The sequence below is a fragment of the Vombatus ursinus genome, unplaced genomic scaffold, assembly GCF_900497805.2.
Source record: "Vombatus ursinus unplaced genomic scaffold, bare-nosed wombat genome assembly UNPS02015152.1, whole genome shotgun sequence".
NCBI lineage: Eukaryota > Metazoa > Chordata > Mammalia > Diprotodontia > Vombatidae > Vombatus > Vombatus ursinus.
In genome coordinates this window covers 3236071-3259253 of record NW_020954930.1, presented here as the reverse complement: position 1 = coordinate 3259253, position 23183 = coordinate 3236071, and the positions used below count along the sequence as shown (strand labels likewise).

The following is a 23183-nucleotide window of genomic DNA, read 5'->3' as shown; positions in this document are numbered from 1 at the left end:
GCCAACACTTGTTCAGGAATAAATACCATACCAATAAGCTAGGAGCCCAACTGAACCTGTCATTTCATTGGGATGAGGGGACTCTCAACCATGAAGAGACTCTCCTCAACTTAGGAAATTGCCTAGAGCAGGGAAAAGTGAGCAAAGCCACAATAGCACTTTACTATTAATGTCTGATTAGGGATAAGGGCCATTAGCTATACTTCTGCATGTATGCACCTAGTGACAGCAGAATCATGATTATTATAAATAGCCAAGTCTTTCAAATAATCCATGCGCAACCTCGGTCAAAAAAATGTTTTCTTTCCAAGTTATTGTGGATCAAAGACCTTTCAAATCAAAGTGAAAAGGACACCTGGGTCCAACTATTTGTTCTGCTTTCCCAAGTTTTCTATCTTGAAAGATAATTCTTTTATCCTTTGCTATGTAAACTAGACTTAACTGGTTAGTACTCCCTGTTTCTAAGGCCTACTATCACACAGATGATCCACTCAATGAATCAAAACACAAGCAGCCCAGGTTGAGCCTGGTAGATTAGAGACAGTTCAACAAACACTTGGGGGTTCACTCTTAATTTGGGCAGCTTCAGTGAACTAAAAGTTCAGCACCTGCCAGACTGCTATTTCATTGTAGCAGGTCTGGGATAATGTCAGTATCTTACATGGCTTTGTTCCCCAAATATCTTCTTCACCTTCGCAACTAGCTCCAGCTCCAATGAATCAGAAGTGTGATAAGTCATGAGAAGGAAGCATGCCACTTTCATTTAAAGACCCAGGAAACCATAAACAGAGAAAAACCGTACATTTATTCAATAAAACCAAGAATGTACAATATAAACAACTTTAATAAAGTGAGATGAAAGGCTCTGAACATTCCAGCTAGTGATAGCATAATCATGTTTATTACATTGTTTTATAAACTGCCAAGTCTGTTTCAAATAATCAGTGGTCAACCTGGTAGTCAAAAAGGGTTTTCTATTTCCTTTACTTCCTCAAATTATTGTGGATCAAAGACTGACCTCTCAAAACAGTGAAAAGGAAACCCGGACCCAACTACTTATTCTGCTTTCTCAAGTTTCCTATCTTAAAAGATACACAACTATTCTTTATCCTTTACTATATAACCTAGACTTAACTTGTTAGTACTCCCTGTTAAAATCTGCTCAATTATTTTTCTAAGGTCTACCACACAGATCATCTACTCAAGAAATCAAAATACTTATATATATAAAAGAGTAATTAGTGCTCCCCCTCAAAAGCACTACATTAATGCAAGCTAAGTTTTTTTTTTAAGTAGGATGAACCAGAAAAATCAATCAGTAAGCAAAATCTATAAATTTCTGTCCCAAGTAGCTATTTAAGCTTCTGGACAGCCTAAATAGGAGTTATATCAATATATTTAGAACATCGTTGCAGACAACTCGATGAAGATAAAACCAAAAAACTGATATGTAGATTAAGTTTTTCCTAAATGCAAGCTTAGGTTTTACTACTGAGCTCTGGAAAGAAATCCTACCCCTATGAAGTCCCTTTCTTTTTATAGTAAGATAGTACTTGTAGTATGTAAGGGAAAGGGGACAAACTGAATCAAATGTAACATCTTTACCGATTTAAAAAAAAAAAAGCAAACCTCCATGATCTACTTTTGCAGCAGCTGCCTGTTACTGCTAGTAAATTTATAGGGTATGTTGGGGGAGTAAAGGGATATTACATAATGTAACAGGTCAAAAACAAACAAAAAACCCCAACCACTTGATTACTGTTGGGCAACTTCAAAAAAGATTTCATTTTTCCAATTTGGGGATTTCATGGTAAACCAGCTGCTCACATATATAGTATCTGAATTGTTCAGTTGTCATTTAAAGCATTGGGTACAAATTTCTTCCTACCCTAATTGTTTCCCTATAGCCAGCCCAATTGTCTTCCATTTATCCAAACCTCAATCCAACCATTCTTGTGCTTTGGAGAAAATTAAAGAGATTTAAATGGCAAATTAATTCCTATCAACAATCCTACAATTTCACCAACACTCAGCATGATTTCCCTCCCTCCCCTCACCCCAAAAATCATTTTGGCAAAACCTTACTGCCCTGTGGGTTATGTACAACAGCTCAGCTGTTACGCAAAATGACAACTTTTCCCAGATCTCTAGTCACCTGAACTTTTAACATTTCCAATAAAAACTCTGCATGTAAGGGTTAAGGGTAATAGTAGTCAACATCAGATGTCTCTGCTCAGCTCAATTCACAGGAAATCATCCAAGGCAAAAACTGGAGTGCGAGCCCAAATCAACTTTGAGATGCAACTGACTTCAGTGACATTTCAGCATCCTGCTTCTGTAGTGACTCTGTAAAATGGAAGAATGCTTTCAGTCACTGTTTTTGTTTAGTGCTACAATTCAACAATTATTCTCTCCTACCTTCTCTTAAAGGTTATGGTTGTACCTAGAGTCAAGTGTGGCACAACGGAAAGAACATTTATGGCTTTGGAACCTGGTTACTTTCTATCACTTACAGTCTTTTGTGATTAATCCTCTTTAACTTTGAACCTATGACCAGATATGGTCCCAATAGACCAGAACCCTATTCAAGTTTATTGTTAAGACCTGCATTCAAATACCCCCTGGGACTTAATTTGCCAAAAGACATCTGCCAGGAAGGCTTTTCTTTTCTTTAATATGTTTAAACAGTCTTGTCATATACAGTATTTCTTTTTCTTTTTTTGGGTTTTTTTTTTTTGGCTAGGCAATGGGGTTAAGTGATTTGCCCAGGGTCACACTACTAGTAAGTGTTATGTGTCTGAGGCTGGATTTGAACTCAGGTCCTCCTGAATCCAGGACCGGTGCTGTATCCACTGCACCACCTGAAGGCTTTAAGACTCAAATGAAATAATTTCTCCATCATCACAACAGCACAAAGTTTTCAGAAGATACTCATGGTACATCCTGTATTTGCTTACCTTATATATTAGCTGCTTTTTTCATCTCTAGTACATAACCGAGACAGTTTTTAACATCAGCATTCCTGACAGCAATGATCAGCCTGCAAAAATTACATAGAATTTATCTCTTATGAAATTTTCAAAGAAAACATTGAATTTGCCAGCCTATAACTGCCCTTGATTCCAGAAAGTTCAAGTCAAGTTCAGACTTGCAGTTTACTATTTCAAATTTTGAAACTTTTAAGTGGTGGCAGATTCACTGGTCTGGACTGGCTTAATGGTAAGTTGCATGGCTTATGGATTCTCATTCCTTTCCAATGGTGGATTGCCATGTTAAATCCATTAAGTTGAATTATTTGTGAAGGAATAGTGCAGTGTAAAGATTGGATTTTTAGTTGGAGGTCTTCAAGTTTACTACATTCAAGAGCATCATTTCAACTTCACGGCTGGACCTGGCTAATGTTGCCTCAGGTTTTGTGTGTTTTGCTTTTTAAAAAAAAGGAAAAAAAAATGACTACTCTTCCCCATACAGTGTAGTTTCAATGAAACTAAAACAAGTCAGGCAGGCATCCAACTAAATGTTAAGTTTGCAATGGCTTGCTTGGGGAAAAAAACCCAATTTTAAGCCAATTCATGATGACTAAAGATTAATTTGGGGGAAAAAAAATAATTGCATATGCAGCTTTGTCTTCATCAAAACATACAGAAAAAAAACAACCCCCCCTCCCCAACCCAAAATGTAATCTGTCTATAAGAGCTGCATTGTAATGCCTTTAAGCGTTATACATGCTTTAAAAAAATCCAAGAAAAAAATGTTGAATTTGGAGGACTTCTAACTCTAGTGAATATTGCTTTTCCAAAGGTTATCTAGAAAGCACTTCCATTTGCCATGACGTACAGCCATGTGTCGCTGTACTATGAGGAAGATACTTTGTTCAATTTTGACTTAGACGGAACAACTAGTTTGCTTTGCTTACCATCTTTGCTGTTTCACAGGCATTTGATGCTTTATATCTGAAGTGGAATGCTGAAAGAGTCACTTGTTTTTAGAAGTCATAAGCCTTTGAGAAGTTGAAGATTAAACTTCTTTGCTTATCTATTTTCTCCTTTGCCTTTGGAATCAAGCTGTTCCTTTAAAAGTGAGACACTACAGAGTTGCAAAAATTTGAAACAGTAAGAGCAAGCATCATTTTGAAGCTTCGTTGTTGGAACTAGTCAAACCTTTTATTTAGAATTCTGTAGTTGTTTTATACATGTAAATTTTTTTTTATTTGGGGGGGATGGTCTTGCAGATTCACAAGAAAATGGTGGAAAGGCAAAGTATAGTCATGACTATCCATTTGTGGTTTCAAGTTTACTGATTTTTTTTTAACTGAATTTTTTCCTCACTAAGCATTTGATATATTGGGAAATCTTGCATAGATTTCAGTTTCAAAAAGGACAACCTGAAATCTTAAGGAGCGGCATAACCCCCAACCACCCTCCAAAACAGCTAATTGGTTTAGAATGATAGGTTTGAACAAGTAGAAGGATCCATTTCCATTTTAGATGGTTGGATGTTTGTGGAAGGTCTTAAGAAATGCTTGTCTCAATTGTCAGGAAATCAGATAGGAAGTAGCCTTTCAGGGAAACTTTTACTTTGGAACTTACAACACTGGTACACAGAGCTCAAATTTCACACATTTAACATCTGTTTTTTGGAAAGAAATAAACAAATCTGAAATGAAATTAAACATTGCTTTAACTTGTTCTTCACAAAAGCATAAAAATCATGGAGAGGAACTTAACAGGCAATAAAAAAAGGAAAAACCATTGTTTCCTTTTTAGTAGTCCTCTGGTAGGAAAGATAGAACAAGCTCCACTTGCTTTGTTTTTTTTTTTTTTTTTTGAAAGGGGGTTTTGGTCCAAAAACTTAAGTTTTTCTTTTTAATATCTGCTTCTGCCTCCTCCTCTATCAGATCGGCTTCCTCCACGGCCACCTCTTGGTGCTCCGCGGCTTGAGCTGCTGTATGAATCACGTGGAGGAGGGTATCCCCTATCCATAGAAGGGGGAAGCCCTCTATCTTGTCGGCCAACACGATCTCGACCACTTGAGTAGATATCACTTCGGCTGCTTGAATAACTTTCTCTGCTTCCACCATATCCATCTCTGCTGTAATCATCATAGCGACTGCTTCCACCATAAGATGGCGGGGGCCCTCGAGCAGGTGGAGCACTACGTGAGTTACCTGCAGGGTCAATGGTCAGGTAATATGGCAACACTATAAATCTTATATATACACAATAGTTAAATCTGAATTTAAAGAATTCCTGTATTATATGTTTACTTTTTTTGGAATGGAGGTGTAAAAGCTGCCACTGCTGGTAATTTATAGTGGGGATTGCTCATCTGCTGAAATAGTGAATGGTTTATGTTTGTTTGAAAAAACTGAAGAGTGTATTTCAAGAGGCATCTTTTAAGGACATTCCAGAACAGCTTGTTATTTTACAGTAGAAACTCAGCCATATTGTCCAGTGGTAAGTTGCAACTGTAGACTTTGCTTCATATTGTAATGGTAAATATTTGATCTTGTCAATTAGCATTTTAAATGGTACTTTCACTGTTGGGGGGGAAAACACATAATACTGCCAATTTACCCTCAAAAGCAAGCAACCCTCCCCCCAAGCAAGCAACAAGCCTTAAGATCAACTCCTTAGCAAAACTTCAAGGCCCTTAAAAAAAAGATCTCAATCTGCCAGTTCACCCCACAAAGCAAATAAAATCCCTCAAAAGCAAGCGCAGCCTGAAACTGGTTCACAAGGTCTACAGAAGCACGTTCAACTTAACTTAAGATCAACTTAAGAGACCCTCAAACTGAATTCTTACCATAACTCTCATACGAATCTCTGTAGGAGCCTCCGCTGGGGTGATCTGAATAGTCTCTATCACGACCACCATAGCCATCACGATCACTAAATTTAACAAGAAATCAAAGTATTGAGTCTGCTCAGAAACACCATTTTATAGTTGCCTCAAAAGTCTCCATGCGGTTTTAAGTTATTAAAGATTAAAACTCCATTAAGACTTTTGGGCCATTTGTGTATGTTTCCCCAAACAAAGCACCATACCTGTATCCTCTAGATTGATAATCATCACGTGAACTGGAATGACCATAATCACGGTATGCATAATCTCTTGGAGGTGGAGCATAATCTCTGTTGTCTCGAGAACTTTGATAATCTCTGCTTGAATAGCTAAAAGAGAACAGAACTATTTATTATCTATAGTTTCTAAAACCAAATTTTTCTAAAAGTTTTCTGGGATTTCCTTTTACCTGTCTTTAGTATTATATCCATCATCTCTTGGTGACATATAAACATCTCTTCTAGATGGCATTGGGTCCCTTCGGGGTGGACCTCCATAGTTGTCTCTCCCACGTGAAACTGGAGCTTTAAACAAAAAACTTCATCTAAAACAGTGGCAGTATATCAAACTGACAGCAATGCTACATATGTTGTTTCCAAATTTTTAAAACACCATTCAGTTTTTTTCTAATTCAAAAGCCAGTTTCATAAAAATTCAATATCCCTACATTTTTTAGACTAAGCATTAAAATTATGTGCCAAGTGCCCCAAACAAAACTATCTGCCTTTCTGTAAAAGCAACCATATACCCGTGTGTGTGTGTGTGTGTGTGTGTGTGTGTGTGTGTATCTATATAAAAGTACAACGTTAACCACTTAATTCTCTTGTCTAATCTGGGATCTAACATTATAATTCCAACTTGTTATCCCAACCCTGGTTTTCTCTACCATCTACACAATTGGCCCAGATGACCTCCAGATGTAGATAATGTACTTACAAAGAAGTATGCCCTATTTTTGGTAATTAGTCAAGAAAGCACTTTAATGTTTTCCCTAATTTGATGCCTAGTTCTGAGTCTTGCACATTGCAAGACTCTAATAAAAACGTATTTATATGGAGACTGCACTTTGAAACCTGTCTTCACATCCTGCCACTGGTAACTTGATGCGAGATCATGGACAATAAGCAGTAATGTAAGTCACGACTTCTGAACTTCAGTTTCCTCATCTGCATTTTACAGATACAGCTGTGATGTCAGACTTTGAGGCCTTATGTGGAGAAAGCAAGACATTGTCAGAGAAGACTGAGAAGCACTGCTGAAGTCCTATCTATTTGCCTCCATTCTCTATGCCAAAGGAGAAAGCTTCAGAAGGCAGCTTCTATTTCCTCAATCACACCAATTCCATCTACTACATCCAAAGGTGATTGTCAAATTACTATCCATGAAAAGTACACTGGTGTCCCAATGGGAGAAGCTTCAAAACATGAGCCAGCAAGTTTAACTAGACTAATTCCTAGCAAGTCTAGAAATTTCTTTAAAAGATACATTGTAAATGGATAGATTCTTATAAAGAGCCAACAAATTGGGACAGAATATGCCACTTTTTGGATTAGATTACTATCAGAGGTGATGCCAGAGATAATATAACCTTGCTTGACAGTTTCACAAGACAATTGACCTAGTCAATTGAAAACTAGTTGAATTAAACCTAAAGAGTAGCTATTAAGGTTAACATAGGGAGAATGTTAACTCTAACATTAAGAGGGCTCCAATTCTTAGGGGTCTGTTCCTTTATGTGAAGGTACAGATGAATAACAAAGGGGATCCAACCAGTTAAGAATGTAGGTCATCAATTTGGGGAACGGCTGAAAAAGTTGTGGCATATTCCTGGAATATTACTGTCAAGAAATGATGAGCAGGGGGAATATTTCAGAAAAAAAAAAAAAACGTGGACTTACATAAAAGGATACAAAGTGAAGTAAGTAAAACCAGAACACCGTACACACTAACAGCAATACAGTGATCCCAGACAATTCCAAAGGACTCAAAGAAAAATGCTGTCAACCTCCAGAGAAAAGAATTGATAGTCTGAATGTAGTTCAAAGCATACTATTTCTCACTTTGTGTTTTTCCTCCTTTGGGGCCGTGTCCTTCTTTCACACGACTAATGTAATATGTTTTACATGATTGAACATGTACAACCCATATATCAAATTGCTTACTGTCTCAGGAAGGGGGAAGGTGAGGGACAGAAAAATTTGTAGCTCAAAAAATTTTTTTAAATCAATGTTAAATCATCTTTACATGTGACTGGGGGAAAATATCTTTTTTTTTTTTTTTTTTTTTAAAAACAGAGAAGGTCCTTAAAGGCAGATCAATATTTATCTTTCCTTATACCTTGCATCATGTCTGGCACACAGTAGGCACTTAATGCAAGTCTCATACTTGTGGTCAACTGCACAAAGTACAGGATGGGGAAGATGTGACTCAGGCCAATGTGATTCAAAGGGGATGTGGCAGCCAACTGAGATCTTAGAGGCTATTAATAGAAGCACATTGTTAAAGAGCAAAGTCAAAACAAGGATCCATTGAACCATCTAATAAGTAGCCTAGTCTTTCTGGGGGGTGGGGTGTTGCCTATGTAGTAGTCTTTCAAATATTTCATAAATTTTCACATGGAAGATTTGGTTTGTTTTCTTTGGCCCCTGAGGGCAGAACTAGAAACAATGGATGGAAGTTGGAGGCAACCTTCTGTTCAATAAGGAAAAACAGTTAAAGCTGTCTAAGAATAGAATGTTCTACAAGTATTTTATCTACTCAGTGTATAGACATGATTCTTGCTTAGATAGATTCCAACCTCATGGACTTCTTGTTTTAAGAGCCTCATTCTGAGAGAGTACCATACAAGTGAATTATTATTTGAATGATACCCCACTCCAAACTATGTTATTTGAGAACCAAAACATACAGCTAAAAACCTATAGAACTGACCTCTTCCTCCCATTCCACTACTGCTGCGCACTGGCCCTGAAGGTGCAGATCTTTTAGGTGGAGGACCCCCACCACTACGTGGTGGTGGGCCTCTTTTTACTGGAAGAGGTCCCCTGGAAGACCCCATGTTGAAGTTAAGAGAATATCCGCTATCGTCTATATTAGGAAAAAAAAATAGTGTTATACCAGTTGACAATGACCATAGGTTATGATATAGCACAAATAATATCCAAGGAGTCTCCACTACAGAATCTGGCTTATTAAGCACAAATCAACTATTCTTAAGTTAATAAAGATTTCCCTTGGTAAGATTTTAGATAGATTTTTTTTATTAATTAATTTTATTTATTAATTAATTCATCCATTTACTTTGCATGCAGTGGTGGTAAAATACCATTTTGGCATCTTAGTTACTGAATCTTAGGTTAAAAGTGTAAAAAAGTAAAAAGTGAGTGCAGTTTTAAAGGGGTGTGTGTGAGAAGCCTCGTAGGACCATAAAAGGAAAATTCTTGTTTCTCTGTGGTGAAATGCTAGCCATTTTTTTCAGCTGCATAAGTCCTATTTATCTTTTTTATCCAAAGACTCATACAGATACGTTATTGAGCCCTTAACTTTTTGAATTGGTTGTGCTGGAGGGAACTGTTTTTGCTCAGGCTGGACCTTATCAGTTGCATAAGGAACAACTTGCCCAAAAGGAACATAGTTTAGGCTTATGCCCATACTTTGGAAGACTTGGGAGTCTTATACCCAAGTAAAACATCTATGAATTTTACTTCAAAGTCAAAAATTTTGCCTTTATACAATTTAAAAGCTAGCTTAGAAACTATACCCATGTGTCCTCCACGTGATGGTGGCCCCCTCGTTCCTCCACCACTTCCTCCTCTTCCTCCTCCTCTAAGGCCTCTTGGAGGGCCTCTGCTTCTTGGTGGAGGTGGTGGCCCACGCCTACCACCACTTTCGAATGTTGGCTTGGTGGCTTGTTCAACTTTAATTGATTTTCCATCTAGGAGCTAAAAAGAATGGGTTTATAAGCAGTAGAGCATTAACAATTAACAAATGCTAGCTTCTAGTTTGTGGTATGAGACCAATACCACCTCCCCCCACCCCAGCTTTTTCACAAAGGAAAAAAATACAGCTAACAAAATAGAGGTTGGGACAAGGAAATCCACCCAGAAAACACTCTCCTGCATTTTCCATAGCTCTTACACTGGCTCAACTTGCCCTTTAATTTATGTAGTCTCAATAAATGAAACTGATTGTGCTCCTACACCTGGCATTGTTATAATCTAGTTTGAACCTCTGTTCAATCAAGAAGCTAAGTGCAGAACGCTAGCTGTAGATATAGAGCTAGTTAAGTAAAGCCAAGTAGTTTCATCAATATTCTTCCCTCTCCACATAGTCTAGAATAGATTATATAACTTGAGCAAAGTTTCACACATTCTAAATCATTTGTAGTCTCTAATAGTCTGGTCACTCCCACCCCACCATGAGACTGGTTTCACCGTATAGGAAATATACACATCCCACACACCATATTGGAAACTCTAATTCTGAGGTCTGAGGAAAATATACCAGCTTTTGGTTATAAACAAGGTTTGATAAAATTTCTAGTTTTGGTCATTTATAACTGACAAACCTAGACAACTGAAATAAAAATGAAATTTAAAGTATCCTGTACTTTATACAAACTACTCTATAATGCTAGTTATGATACCAAATATGGTGGTGTACTATTTGCCAGGCGCATAATCTCACCTTCCCATTCATGTCTCTGGCAGCATCTTTTGCATCTGCAGGACTTTCAAAAGTGATAAAAGCAAATCCTCTGGATTTGCTGGTTTCCCGGTCTTTCATCAGGAGTACTACACAGGAGGGAGAGAAATAGGATTTGTTCTAATTTGGTATTAACCCACAAAACTTTTGCCCCCCTCCTCCCACTTTTTAAAGGCAGCAAAGCAGCAGCTCAGAACTTCTTAGAGGATGAATATCATCACTTCACATGTTCAATGCTATTGAAAATTCATCATTGCCCAGCCTTTGGGGAGGAGTCAAGGATAAAATATTTTCAATTAGTATCTCACCTTCCACTATTCTCCCATATTTCCCAAATACAGCTTCAAGAGCCTTCTCATTTGTCTCTGTATTAAGTCCACCTACAAACAGCTTCCCTGGACGATCTGCTTCAACCATTCTGACTTTGTTATATTCTGTCCACAAAAGAAAACAAAACAATACAATTCAGGTCCACCAAAGTTAAGGCCATCAAGAATGCATGCTAAGGTATGATTTACTTCTTCAAAAAACCTACCAAAAACTCCTAACACAAGGGCACTTCAAAGTTACAACCCAAGAAACAAAGTTTGCATCACTTTCACAAAACTATCCCAACAAATATAACAAACTGGCTCGGCATCATGCCACCCCTTCCCTCCATTTTTTATTGCTCTCTCTCGGCCGACTCTCCCTCAGTGCTAAGCCCCGCTTCCCTCCTCAGCCCCTTCCCCGGGCCGGGCCGGCCCCCCCGCCTCAGGAGCTCAAGGGGCACCTCCCTCTGCTGCCCCAAATTGAGCCGGATTAAAAGGCTTGCAGCCAAGCCGTTCAAGGGCACACCAAGGACTCAGCGAGGGCTGCGCCCAAGCCCCTGCGGGGCTAGATTGTCTCCTGGGCAATTGAGCGGGACCCAGAAGCTGGAGCGCGGAGGGGGGGGGGGCCGCTTCCCCGGGGGAGCCTCGGCCCCACATTCTCGCAGGCCACGACCGCGCAGGCCCCGCCGAGAGGGAGGGCGGGGCCACAGTGAAGGAGAGTCCGGGCTCCCTCCCAGCTCCCCCCTCCCCCCCAAGTGGGGCCTGACCGGCCCGCGCGGGCTACCGCGTGCGAGCGAGACAAAATGGCGGCAGCTCCATCTCGGGAACAGCCCGGCACTTCTCCTCGACCCGCTCCTCCCCCCCTCCCCCCTTCCTAGGGACGGAGGCCAGGGAGCGGCCTCGGAGGCCAAAGCGGGCCTCCCGCGGTTCCTCCGGCACTTTCCGCTCACAGGCCCTCGGCCTCCTCCTCCCACCAACCCCCCCCACCCCTCTGACCAGGCTGAAGCCTCTCGAGTGCGGGCAGCAGGGCCCAAAGCTGTTCGGACAGGCTCTTGAGAGAAGCCGCTGCTAGGCCTGACCCCCCCCAACCAGCCCGAAGCGCCACCCAAAATGGCGCCCACTCCCTCCATCTTTATAAGTAAAGTGCAGGGCCACCGCCGCCCAAACCAACCTAACTGGGGGGAGTGCAGCGAAAGCCTCCCGCTGGGCATCTCCTACGCACCGATTTGGCAGGAGGTGCAAGTGAGGGCGCTGGGCTCTCCGGCTACTTCTGGCTTCCCGCCGCCACCACTACGCGCTCTAAACTCGGCTTCGTACGCACGCGTTCTAGCCCTCCTCGGTCTCCAAAGCCCCCGAGCTACCTACGCGACCAAAATCGGACAGACGCAACTACGCAATAAGAACGAACAAAGGGGCCGGCGAACTTTATACAGCCCGGGAACGAGGCTAAAGGACCCGGATGGAGGCGTAGCGCAAGCGTGAAGGGAGGAACTAACCTCTTACAAACCCGCCTCTTTACCCAGGCCCCGCCCCATCGCCCAATCAGGTTTGGCTTGGAGCCGAGCTTGAATCCCATCCGTCCGCCCACTTACTCCAAACCTTAGCAAACTCCCCCCGCCCTTCCGGGCACCGGCTTGCTTGGGGAAGCACGCGGGGAAGTTACCTGACCTGCATTAAAGGTTCCTGCTACTTTACTTGTCGAACGATCAGGGCTGAACCGGAGTTTGAAGTAGGGTCTTCTGGCTGCAGGTCCGGCACGCTTTCCACGGGGCCACGGTTTCTTTTTCTGGGGAAGTGGAAGAGTGAAAAGCTGTTTCATTCATAGTTTATACATTTTGACGTAGAAGGGATTTCTGAGACTTATCTAGTGCAATACCCACAATTTACAGAGGAGGAAATGGAGGCCCAGGGAAGTGAGGTGATTTGCCCAAGGTCTAGATCATCAAGAAGAAAGGAGTCTTTGTGATGATGGTTCTGAGGAGAAAGAAGAAAAATCTTCCTTCTCTAGAGTTGGTTGGGAAACACTCCTTAGTGGTTGCTGCTCTTGGGCTAGATTAAAAACAATAAAGTAAAAAACCAAAAATAAAACAATGAGGTGGTTTCTGAGTTTACATAATGTAGAAGGTTGAAGTACACAATGTGAAAATAAAGAAATCATTTCCTTTCATTAACCAGGAGAGAGAATTCACTGGCCTCATTATTTATTGGCACTGGGAGTAGAATAGCTTTCTGAGCCTCCCTCAGACTTCCTGTAAGAGGCTTTTCGAACTTTTCAGAAGTCCCTAATAACTGGAAGTGTGATTCAGTAGCATAGCACTAGAAGAAGTCAGTGGAAAAAGCACTGGATTTTGACTCTAAGGACCTGAGTTTGAATCTTAGTGCTGCTACTTACCTATGCGACCTTAGGCAAGTTGCTTCACCTCTCTGAGACTCAGTTTCCTCTTCTGTAAAATGAGAGGTTTAGACTAGCTGGCCTTGGAGGTCACTTCCAGCTCTAGACCTCCAAGCTAGATCTCATCTCTATTTCTAGTAACACCAGGAATAGCAAACGACGAAAACTGGTTAGAAAGGACCATGAGCTGAGGGGTCCCCAAGAATCATTCTCAGAAAACGCTTACACTAAATAGTGTAACCTGATAGCCTTCCTAATTATTTTCAACAATCTCTGATTTTTCAATATCATAGGAAATTCCTTTAGAGCTTTTACGCTATTGGGTCCATGTTAAGTCAATTCAACCAACTTCTAGGAAGGTGACAGTATATGTTGCTTATTGGCTGCATGACCATAGGCAACTCACATAACTTCTCTGGAACTGTTTCCTCATCTATACAATAAAAGGGTTCAACTAGATAACCTTGAAAGTACCTACTAGTTCTAAATCTCTGATCCAGAATCCTGTGTATATTGAATTAAATTCATTCAACAAGCATTTACCTAGCAATTAGTATGTGGAGGGAACTGAACTAAATATTAGGTTACAAAGAAATGAAAAGGCCCATCATCATGATTTCCACTCTTCCCTCCCCAATTTCTCTGATCTTTTCTCTCACAACTACCTGAGACTAGGCTATCACAATAGCTTTCTGATTACTCTCCCCGCTACCCATCAGGCTCTCTCCTCTCCGATCCAACCTCCACACAGCTGGCAAAATCAAATTTCCCTGGCTCAGGCCTGACCATGTCACTCTCTGGCTCAAAACCTTTGAATGTTTCCCTGTGGTCTCTAAAATAAAATTCAAAAGTCACAGCCTGGCATTTAAGGCCATCCCAAATATGGCTTCAGCCTGTCTTAACCAGCTTGATTTCTTATTACTATACTACAGCAGAATTTTAAAACCAACTTCTTTCACCATCAAAGTCAATGATGAATGTGAGTAGACTGACATAGAAAACCAGTGAGGATTTCATCAAGGGATCATAGAACAGAAAGTGAAGATCACTTGGTCATGGAAAGACAGGGATGATAGCCAGGGTACTCCACTGATAACCTTACGATGGCAAGAAAACACAAGGAAGGAAGACTGATACCATATTAGGTGAATCTTCTGCGAAAAACTTGCAAGCTTGGATGGGGGAGGGGACCATCTGCATTGTTGCATGGGAATTCCTGAATTGATGAGGGCAAAGATCCATTTGGGTGTCGAGTATTTTCAACTTGGCATGGGAGCTTGAACATTGCCAAAGTAACCCAATTTTAAAAGTGTTGAGAGATTGATTCATAAGGTCTCTGAAGGAAAGAAATATACCATAAGTGTTGGGGGGTGTGAGAAGAAAAAAGCTTAGATCTTATTAGTACCCCACCAAAAAGGCAATTAATCAAACGTCAATATCTACTGCCCCACACATGCCTACTTTCCCATCTGTAGAAACCATTTTCATGAGCATAAGCTACACATGCAATATTGAGAGGCATCAATTTCAGGAATCAGAAGGTTAAGAGTCCCTCTGTGTTCTGCCCTAATTAGAACACACGTGCCTGGTATGTTGTGTTGAGTTCTGAGAATCACAGTTTTAAAAGGATATTGATAAGCTTGAAAATAGCCAGAGGAAGGCAATTAGGATGGTGTAGGGCCTTGAGTCTACATCACAAGAGAATTGCTGGAAGGAACTAGACATGTTTGACGTGGAGGAGAGAAGAATCAGAGCCTTCATAACTTTCTTCAAGTATCTGAAGGACAGTCCTGTGGAAGAATGATTAGATGATGAGACTTGATCTGTTTGTCCCAGAGGACAGAACCAAGGCTGATAGGTGAAAATTATAAAAAAGCACATTTGGGTTTGAGGCCAGAAACACCTTACTCAGAATTAGATCAGGCCCAAAGTAAAATGGGCTGCCTTGAGAAGTGCTGGGCTCCTCCCCACCCCATGGAGATCTCTAGCAGAGGCTTGGGTGACCTCTGAGGACAGACTGGAGATTTCATTTTGAGGGCAATTTAGAGGAGATGGCTGCTGAGGTGCCTTCGAACTTTGACTTCTGTGGTTCTGTCTGATCTTCCTGGAACAGTGGGTTGGGGTTGAAATCACTCCTTTTGGCTCAGGTGCCTTGACTAGGTGAAAACCCTTTCCGAGGGTGAGCAAAGCTTACACACTGGTCGGAATCAATTCCAGTCATTATGTTACAGACTGAATCACACCCTAAGCAATCTGTGTAAAATAGAGAAGCTACCTCAGAATGGGGAATGAAGAGATTCTTAACATCTGAATTTGAGAGGTTGGACCAAGCACAGAGCAGTGGGACAACTGAGGTAGCAGAGAAAAGAAATACTGAAGAGAAATACAAAGAAGAGAAATAAGGAAGAGAGACAGCAGCTTTACCAGGAGTGTGAAAACAAGGACCCAGGCTGAGGAAATCCCAAGAAAGGTCTGCTCTTTCCCTGACTTCCCCTCCCAAAGCCTGTCTACCCACAGACACACAAACAGAAGCTGTTATTTTCATACTCAAATGTTTCCAGTAAACAGATTATTGCTTCTACTACAAAGGGACGTGGGTAGGGATGGGGACAAGTTAATAGTCTCGCTGGTGGCTCGGTATCTTTCCTGACCTTTTAATATGTAAACGAGGCACTCTAAGATTAAAACACTTTCTAAGGCTCAAAATAATACCCAAACATCTGGAAAGGGGCACACTGTTTATGAGGTGCAAATGAAACCAGTCCAAGTCTGAATGGGGTTCACCGTTCCATATCCTTGCCCTTTTTACCTGCCCCTTACATCCCACAAATTAGCCAAAATTGGAAAGGGACACACCCTTAAATCACCCTCAGTGAAAGTTTACATTCTCTACAAATCACCTGGGGGACACTAGGATGTCTGAGAGGATGCAAAATACCCTGCTGATATTGGGATTTCACAGTTACACAACCCAGTTAATAGAGCTACTGGTAAATACATTGCTACATGTTGATGACACCCCCCCCCCCCCCCCGCCCCATCTGTGAAATGGAAATAAGACCTATAGTGCCTTCCTCACAAGTGTGTTTGGAGGCTCCAATGATATAATATGTATGTATATAACCTGTATGTAAAGGCTTTGAAAGCCTTATTTGAGAATCACAGTTACATCCCACAAAGCCTCCAATGATATAATATGTATGTATATAACCTGTATGTAAAGACTTTGAAAGCCTTACATCTAGGTCAGTGACCTTGGAGAGTGATCGCCAGACTCCCAGAGAGTAAACCCCACCCCCCTAGGAAGAAAATCAATCTCAGAGCTCCCAAAGAATAAATTCCTCCTTCAAGTGGAGGGAGGAGCTGCTATCCGGAGGGCTCCCTAGGCTGGGGCCTTGTACATGCTTCCTTCCACTTCCTCTAGGCAGGTAATCTCTGGCTATTTGGCCTGACTCACTGCTACAGGACTCCACTCCTCCACTGCCATGAAGCTGGATGGAAGGAGGAGCTGCTTAGTTCCGGACTGAGCCCATCTAAGATCTGAGTCTCAGACTCCAGGCCTCTTGTCACTGGATTAATAGAAAAGTATTTATGAAGCTCTTTATGTGCCAGGCACTGGGTTAGGAGCTGGGAACACCAATATAAACCAGCAAAGCAGGCCTTGCCATCAATGAATATACCTCCTAATGGGGACGACAACACATATAGGAGAGTGGAGCAGGGGAGAGGCTGGTGGTGCCAGGGCCCAGGGTGAGCAAGCTAGAGCTCTGGGCTACATGGAGATGCCTGAGAAGTGGCCCTCATCATCAGTATCTCATTCTGGAGTAGAAACTCTAGCAACAGAAACAATGCTTGGCTCCACACGAAGGGAATCTTTTGGCTTTGATGCATCAATTTCCCCCATCTTGGGATGTTGCAAAGGAACTGGCACTGATGTGAATTACAGTTGGGGGGGTGGGAATGGTCCTGATCACCAGGTTATTTATAGACCTAGATAAGTGAGCCAATCTCCCATCTCTCCTGGTGTTTGAGAGAGAACTGAGAACTCTGCCATCACAAGACCTTTGAGGATAGGAACATCAGTTAAATGGTTCTCCATCCCCATTCTCTGGCTAGCAAACTATCAGGAGGTATTCAGTACTTGCTCTGTGCCAGGCATTGTGCCAAGGGCTGGGAACACAAATATGTAAGATACACACACACATATTTTGTAGACTGCCTAAAATAAAAGATGGCTTGGCTCATATGTGGCATAGATAAATATCTGACCTTTGATCTCTCTCCAAAGTAGACTTAAACTTTGGCTTTTAAGGGAAGTAGGAGGATTTGGCTAGGGACTTGTTCCTTTCCTCAACTATCTAAGAGAAGTACTGGCTTAGAATTCTATCTATCCACTATATCACAAATATTAGTAGTCTGTTGTTCAGTTGTGTCCAACTCTCTGTGACCCCATTTGGGGTTTTCTTGGCAGAGATACTGGAGTGGTTTGCCACTTCCAGCTCATTTTACAGATGAGGAAACTGAGGCAAACAGGGTGAAGTGACTTGCCTAGGGCCACACAGCCAGTAATGTCTGAGGCCAGATTTGAACTCACAAAGAGAAGTCTTCCTGACTCCAGGCCTGGCACTCTATCCACTGAACCACCTAGCTGCCCCTAATTAGTAGTCTAGGGGTATAATACTTTAGGGCTACTTTCCCTGATCTCTCTGGAGTAGAGATACTACTTAGCTTATTGCCAGCTTAGCTCCCTCCTACAAAAAGCAGGTAGCAAAAAAGACCATCTTGAATAGCTAATAAACCTCTTTATCACAGTAAGCAGTAAACAGAAATTGTGGAAATTATACAGATTACAATTGACCAAAAAAAGAAAAAATGAGTTTTTCAGCTGGGAGTGAGATAAGATCTCAGCTCTACAGAGCAGAGAGGGAACAATATCAAGGAGGTGGGGTAGGGGGTGCTCTGCTCTTTGAAGTCAGGGTAGCCAGCGAGGAACATGTCAAGGGACATGTTGGGGGCTAGCTTTCTAGCTCAGAGGTCTGAGGCTCTGAGGACTGCCAATAGTATTCAAAAATCTATGTTTGCTTCTTTCAGCTGCCTCTATGGAAAACCTCTAGCCATCTTAAGTTGCTTCTCCCTTACATATGCATTACCTCAGGCTCGGGGATCTGTCAAGCTGGCAAGAGCCACAGGCCCTTACACATACATAGCCTAGAGTGGTCTTAGGGCTGACTTTTAGGGCACTGTCCAACCCAAGTGGGTGGAGGGCTTACACATATGAATAAACTAGACAATTCAGGCCCTCAAAGAGCTTCCATTCTAATGGGGATAAGGTAAATAAATAGGTATGCAGAAGATAGTAGAGTAGATGGAAGGGAACCATCGAGGGGAGGGCACTGGTAGCTGCAAGGAGCAGGAAAGGCCTCCTATAGCAGGTAAGATTTGAGCAGAATCTTCAAGGAAGCCAAGGAGCTTAAGAGGTGAAGGTGAGGAGGGGGCACAGCATTCCAGGCTGTTCAAAGGTTTGGAGACTGGAGGTGGAATTCTGTGTGTGTCTGAGGAACAGTAAATAGGCCAATACTGGAGTCTATGTGGTGGGGAGTGGAGTTTGAGAATGGAAAGGTAGCAAGGGGGTCAGGTGGTGAAGAGCTCCAAACACCAAAGAGGGGCCTTTATCTTTGATTCTGAGGGTAGATGGAAAGCTCAATGAGCAGGAGATTGGGGGGGGGGCTGGTGTATGACATGGTTAGGTCTTTTGTTGTTATTCAATCATGTCTGACTCTCTGGGACCCTATTTGGGGTTTTCTTGGCAGAGATAGTGAGATGGTTTGCCATTTCCTTCTCCAGCTCATTTTCCAGATGAGGAAACTTGAGGCAAACAAGGTGATGGGGCTTGCCCAGGGTCACACAGCTAGTAAGTGTCTGAGGTCAAATTTGAACTCAAGTCCTCTTGGCTCCAGGCCCAGCACTCTATCCATTGGAGTACCACCTAGCCACCCTATGGTCAGATCTACAATTTAGGAAAATCATTCATTTACCATCCATCCATGCATTTATTCATTCATGCCATTGGGCACCCTGGGCCCAGAGGGGGAAGAGGAGGTGTTGGCATAATCTTTGCTCGTCACTGCCACTTCCAGAGCCTCCCTTTGCCGCCATCACCGCACCTTGCCTCCTCTGACCTGCTCTAACACCCAGGCCAGACCCTGGCTACAGTTATCTGCTTTCCTCCACTATTCTCCTTCCTTTTCTAAGCTATTGACTCTCTCTTGCATGCCTCTCATTTCTTTTCCCAATTTTTCTTCTACCTCTCTTATTTGCCTTTTAAAATCCTTCTTGAGCTCTTCCAAGAAGGCTTTTTGGGCTTCAGACCAGTTCATATTCCCTTTTGAGGTTCTAGATGTAGGTTTGTTGACAATGTTGTCCTTTTCAGGATTTCTGCCTTGATCTTCACTCTTCCCATAATAAGAATTCCCGTAATAAGAAAGTACGTTTCTTTTTGCTCATGGTGTTTGCTTATTTCCTGGCCTTTAAAGAGCTTGGGCTCTCCTGCTGGGGAGCAGAGGGCACTGACCCAAGCTTCTTGTGCTGGGAGCCTGGGGCCTGGTCCCTGGCTTTGTGTGCTGGGGACTCAGGTGCTGGCAGTTGGAGGCTGTAGGGTTCTGGCAGCTTACCTGGTATAGGGCTGAAATCAGCAACACGGGAACTCTAGTGGTGGGATTGGGTAATGTGGACCCTGGAGGATGCCTGCTCACCCAGACCTTGCATCCCTTTCTTTGACTCCTGTTCACCTGAGTCCCCCACTATTCTCAAGGAGCTCAGCACCTGGCTTGCAATATGATGCTCTATGACATTTCCTCCCTTCAGACTTGGGGGCCTTCAATGTACATGCTGATGTCTCCTTAAATAGTCTGGCCTCCAAGTTCATTAACCTTTTGAACTCATGACCTTCACTCCAACTGGCTAAACATAGGAATGATCATATACTTAACCTTTGTCAGCCTCAGTTTCTTCATCTGTAAAATAGGGATGATAATAATAGTATCTACCTCCCAGGATTGTTGTGAGGATGAAATGAGATAATGGATGTAGAGCATTCTGTAAATTTTAAAATGATAATTATAAAGTGATCTATACTTTATATTTATTCTCTATATATTTTGACTTGTTTCCCCTGTTAGAAGGGAAGCTTATTGTGACTAGGGATTATTTCATTCTCTAGATTGGTATTCCCAGTGCCTGGCACATAGGAGGTTTTTTTTTTAGGCCAGATTTGAATTTAGGTCGTCCTAACTCCAGAGCTGGTATTCAATCCACTGTGCCACCCAACTGCCCCACATGGTAGGTTCTTAATAATTGTTGCTTGATTCATTGATCTTACCATCCCCCATAAGGGCTCTACCTCCATGATTTAGAGCTTTGAAATTCCTCTACCATGGTTCCTGGTCATCCCCACTCCCATCTCTAGTCACTCCACACCTCTCTCCTCTTCCAATCCATCATTTCTGCTCTGGATTCTTTCCTCCCTTCACAATCTTGGTCCTCTGGGTCAGGTGTGAAACTCAAAAGAAAATAGATCCCTGAAAAAAAAAGGATCCCTGTAGGCTGCATATTGACTTAGAAAACCATACATTAACATTATCTATGTTGTACTGTATTTTGACTTCTGTTAACCATTTCCCAAGGACATTTGACATTTTAATCTGGGTCAGTCCTTACTCCCGGAGTTTTTTACTTGTTTGCTCTAGTTAACTACTGTCATCTCCTCTCAGTGCCTTACTACTTTATCCTGTCACTGCCCAAGCTTTGCCAAACACCAACCCTGGGTTCTGTGGTGTGCTGAAGAGAGCTCCTGAGACTTAACCGTCCAATTTGCATTGTGAGTATACCTTGGGACTTAGTAGAGGATACAAATTAGGGCTTGATTTATTATCTTATTGATTTTCTCTAGACTTAAAAAAATCATGGACAAATACAAACAAACCTAAAAGTATGTCACATGCAGGGGTGTATTGATAAATGGTTAAGAACCAGCTATCTGGGGGAAAATACACACAACACATTTTTAAATTTAATCTGCATTATTAGCCATTTTCTTCATCACTTTAAGTCTAGAAACAATTAACAAAACAACAAATCAATTCATGATTTGTAGATCTGTTGGTTTCTGAGGTGTAAATACTCATGCTGAAAATTTAACAATTGGCTCTCTAGAGCAGGGGTGGGAGCTGGCTCCAGCTTAGAGGCCTATTCACTGAATGGGCATTACTTCACTTAAAGTGAGAACCTGAAAAGACCTTAGCTTAAAAGGGCCAGGGTCTCCCACTGCCTCCTGGTCCATCTCTAGTGGTCCTGATGAATATCTGGCCATTGGACCCAGATGGCTCTGGAGGAGAAAGTGAGGCTGGTGACCTTGCACAGCCCTCCGTCACTCGCATCAAAGTCGATTGCAAGTCATGTCATCATCTCCCTGATGTCATGGTCCTCTTGGAGAAGGAAGGACAAACACAATAGGAAGTCCTGATTAAGCATACTTCTCCAGCCCCCAGCCATTTGTTAAATTGATACCAGCACCCTCCTACCTGCTTCACTCCCACCAACCTCCCTTTCTGATCCTAGTGCTGAATACTGTTGGAGGAAGTCACAAAACTGTCACCTGGATCCACTCCCCGTGGACTGGATTTAATCTCAACAAGAACTTGACTGCAACCTTTTCTTCTTTGGCTACTGACTCTCTGCAGTAGTTGTTCCTAACATTCTCTTATCTCCTCCAGCCTCCTACATCACCTCCTCTCCTCTCCTCTCCTCAGCACATGACTTTTCCCAGAATACAGAGCTTCCTCTCATCCTCTCCTGCATTGAAGCATCTCTGCTGAAGAGGTGACCCTTTTTCCTTCTTTCTGCTCCCGCTCTTGACCCCATTCTCTCTCACTAGCTCTAGGATCTTGCTTGTTCATTCATTCTCCCTTTCTCTAATCTTCAGTCTGTCCCAATTTACAGGATCTTTCCCTGTTGCATATAAAGTCTCTCTCATCCCTAAAAAAAACCCCTTCACTGGACCTTACCATCCCCTCAAATTGATATTCTATATCTTTCCTCCCTTTCACATTCAAAATTCTAGAATAAGAATAAAATATCCATAATCCTTGCCACTACTCAGCTCCTCCCACTCACTTTTCAACTCCTTGCAATTTGGCATCCGAGTAAGGAACTGAACTAAAGCTACTCCAGGTGTTGGGCCTGGAGTTAGGAAGACCTGAACTCTAAATCTAGCCTCAGATACTTCCTAGCTGTGTGACCCTGGGCACCTCACTTTTCCTCTCTCTGCCTCAGTTTCCTTACCTGTAAAATGGGGATTATAATAGCACCTACCTCCCAGGGTTGTTGTGAGGATCAAATGAGATAATACAGTTTTCACTTTAAATAAGTGGACTGACTATTCTGCAGACCTCTCTATGTAAAGTGATTTTTACATTTGCCAGGGGAAGGTGGGAAGGGAAGGACGGAGGGAGGCAGGAAGAGGGAAGCACCCTGTGGAGGGAGGGGTCTGGCACACAGTTCAAGGAGGAGTGGGGGCTGGGGACAGAGAAAGCAAGAACTGGAGGAGAAGCACAAAGGGGGCAAACACCTGCGTAGGTGGGCTGGGTGGGCAAAAGTCTCCTGTCTGGGTGCCAGAGGTCTCCAGCCAAGTCCCCTATTCTGCAGAGGCAGCAGTGGTGGCCATCTCTCCAGCCTCTGCCTCTGTTTTTCTGCTTTCGCTTGGTGGCTTTTTTGTTTTTTTGTTTGGTGGGGGGGGTGGGAGGCTGCAGATCGACAAGCAGGAGCAGAAAGAGAGCACAGTACTGTACAGTAAAATTCACATAAGTGTGTTTTGGGAATGTGGATTTCTTTCAAAATTCTTTACTGATATTGAATTTATATAATGCAAATTTATC

At 42.2% G+C, this 23183-nt stretch overlaps 1 protein-coding gene and 1 non-coding gene across 3 annotated transcripts; both read right to left on the bottom strand.

Annotated features, from left to right (window-relative positions):
* Nucleotides 1-826: 826 nt before the first annotated feature.
* On the bottom strand, nt 827-12316 carry RBMX (RNA binding motif protein X-linked). Of its 2 annotated transcripts, none has more exons than XM_027846402.1 (11): nt 12031-12316; nt 10857-10982; nt 10531-10637; nt 9605-9785; nt 8776-8931; nt 6254-6368; nt 6048-6173; nt 5806-5891; nt 3917-5167; nt 2958-3040; nt 827-2346 (listed from the first exon to the last, which is right to left on the bottom strand). In XM_027846402.1, the coding sequence occupies exons 1-9, from the start codon at nt 12068-12070 to the stop codon at nt 4866-4868; spliced, it is 1239 nt and encodes a 412-aa protein (XP_027702203.1). In that variant the 5' UTR covers nt 12071-12316; the 3' UTR covers nt 827-2346; nt 2958-3040; nt 3917-4865. The 2 variants fall into 2 exon arrangements, with proteins under 2 accessions (XP_027702203.1, XP_027702204.1); XM_027846403.1 differs by having other exon boundaries at nt 12082-12315.
* Nucleotides 10735-10805, bottom strand: LOC114031362. Its single transcript, XR_003567733.1, has one exon. It is a non-coding gene; the product is annotated as a small nucleolar RNA SNORD61 (small nucleolar RNA).
* Nucleotides 12317-23183: the final 10867 nt, after the last annotated feature.